The sequence below is a fragment of the Myotis brandtii genome, unplaced genomic scaffold (assembly GCF_000412655.1).
Source record: "Myotis brandtii unplaced genomic scaffold, ASM41265v1 scaffold225, whole genome shotgun sequence".
NCBI classification, from domain to species: domain Eukaryota; kingdom Metazoa; phylum Chordata; class Mammalia; order Chiroptera; family Vespertilionidae; genus Myotis; species Myotis brandtii.
This window is the reverse complement of record NW_005358435.1, coordinates 4,106,520-4,108,704: the sequence shown is the minus strand read 5'-3', so window position 1 is coordinate 4,108,704 and position 2,185 is coordinate 4,106,520. Positions and strand designations below refer to the sequence as shown.

Genomic DNA, 2,185 nt, shown 5'->3' with positions numbered 1-2,185 from the left:
GCATTTCATGCACTGGGCCTCTAGTATGTATATAAGTTCTTTGGCTAATTTCTCCCTTCTTATCTCCCCCACCCCCACCTTCCCTCTGAGATTCATCAGTCTCTTCTATACTCTATGTCTCCAGATCTATTTTGTTCATCAATTTATTTTGCTCATTAGATTCCACATATGAGTGAGATCATGTGATACTTGCCTTTCTTAGACTGGCTTGTTTAGCTTAGCATAATACTTTCCATGTCCCTCCATGCTGTCTCAAAGGGTAAGAGATCCTCCTTTTTTACAGCTGTATAGCATTCCATGGTGTAAATGTACCTTTCAGTACTGGGAGCTAAGGCACTTCCAGTAGACAGCCTATAACAAATGTGGGACTCTTGACAAAGGCCCAGGAAGCTTCCAGCAAGAGAAAAGGGGAAATAGTCCTGGGGCTCACCTCTGTCCTGCCAGATGGATAACTCTGCCCACGACAGGCAGCCGAGATTGAGCTGACGGCCAAGCAAATCCTCAGCTTTAGATCTGATGAGGTGCCTGATGAGAGTAGTTGGTGCCCAAGGGCCCACACTGTCCTCCCAACAGCACAAGACATGAGCAGGCAGCAGGTGCCCACCAGCAAACAGCCTGGCTGTCACTACCAGAAGTTGTATTTGTTGTCACTAAATACAACTTTCTTGGGTAACTGCTATGAGAGCTCTCAGCCTAAGTATCAGCACCACAATCCCCCCCTTTGCAACAGAAGGAAGAAGCCCTAACTAAATCCCATGTCTTCAAAGCACAAACCCCCATTAACCAGCAGGAGGGCCAACCAATTCCCACCAAAGAGCTCTGGATGGAGAAGCAGAGTGCCCCCTGTGCACACAGTGGTCAGTAAATGCTAGATTAAATCAAATTGGAAATGACAAAGGACTCTAGAGAGTCTCAGCACCAACTTGTAAGAACAAAAATCTCCTTTCTCATTTTACGTTCTTTACCCAGGACCATTATTAGAAATGCCTGAACTCCTCGCAATCCACACTGGGAAGCTATTCACAACATTTCATTTAGAAGCTTCTCACATACACAGTGGTTTTCTGAGACAGCAGGGAGAGACTTTATGGTACTGAAAAAACACCCCATCTAGATTAAGGGACAGCGATTCAGAGTGATTCTGAGAGGGAAAAGCACAACATACCACAGAAAGGTTGATCAATTTAAATTTAGTTGTTCGAAAACACCCACTTGTCCCCAGAAAAAAACATTAAAACATATTCTAAAGACAAAGAAATCACAGAGCTTAAGTCCAATTCAAATTTATGGCTACAAAAAGTACATACTCAGATAGCAAACACCAAAATTACTGCCAAAGTGCTGTATGTAAAAAGAAATCAAGCTGTTTTCAATATCTAGACATTCCTGCCTCTGAAAAGAAATGGTATATCTCAAGCCTGTGCTCACAATTCTGTGCTTATATTCTCTGTTTCTAGTACTTTCTTTTCCCCTGGAAATGAGGCTCTCTACAAAAAGCAATCTGGTTCACAAAGCCGTTTGAAAACCTCAGGATAGTTTGGTGCCATCTCATTGTGCTTCATTAGGATCAAATTTAGCAGAGCTCTTTGCTTTGGAAATAAAGTGGATAAAAATAAAAATGGACATGCAACAGTTTTAGAGACTGCTGCCAAGGACAGCAGTGACCACAGTGCACAGGGTCCTTCCTGCCTCCTGGAAGAGTCCACACAGTGGGTGCCTTGACCTGGCAGTCATTTGGCCAGACACTCACCAGACTCCAAGGGTCACGTCTTCTTCTGGCTGGAGGTAGTAATTACAGGTGTGATTCAAACCTTGATCCTGTGGTTTTTTCAAGTCAATGAAATAGGGAACTCTCACTGTGGGGGACAAAGAGATGAAAACCAGGATTACTGGGGTACACACACACACACACACACACACACACGGTAAAGCTCTCAAAAAAAAAAAAAAGTGCCAAGTCTTTTCCAACACAATAATGCCAGGCATACCAGACCTCCAGCCTCAGGTGGAATTGTAGGCAAGCCTGCTCTGGGACACTATGAGTGAATCTTCAGAACCTCTAGCAAGGGTGAGGTCTGATTAGAGATGGACACACTGAAGTTTGATTATTCAAGGTGTGAGAAAGGAAAGATCCCTGAGAGACGTGAGGGTCAGCTGATCCCACCTTCGATAAGGAAGCTGTACA

The 2,185-nt window shown here is 43.9% G+C and overlaps 1 protein-coding gene across 1 annotated transcript in view; it reads right to left on the bottom strand.

The window, feature by feature from the left end:
- The window catches only part of ABHD12 (abhydrolase domain containing 12), a 64,471-nt gene that overhangs the window by 17,986 nt on the left and 44,300 nt on the right, over positions 1-2,185 (bottom strand). The window contains exon 3 of the mRNA XM_005866211.2: positions 1,751-1,856. Within this exon, the coding sequence (XP_005866273.1) occupies positions 1,751-1,856 (106 nt within the window). The remainder of the gene's footprint in view (positions 1-1,750; positions 1,857-2,185) is intronic.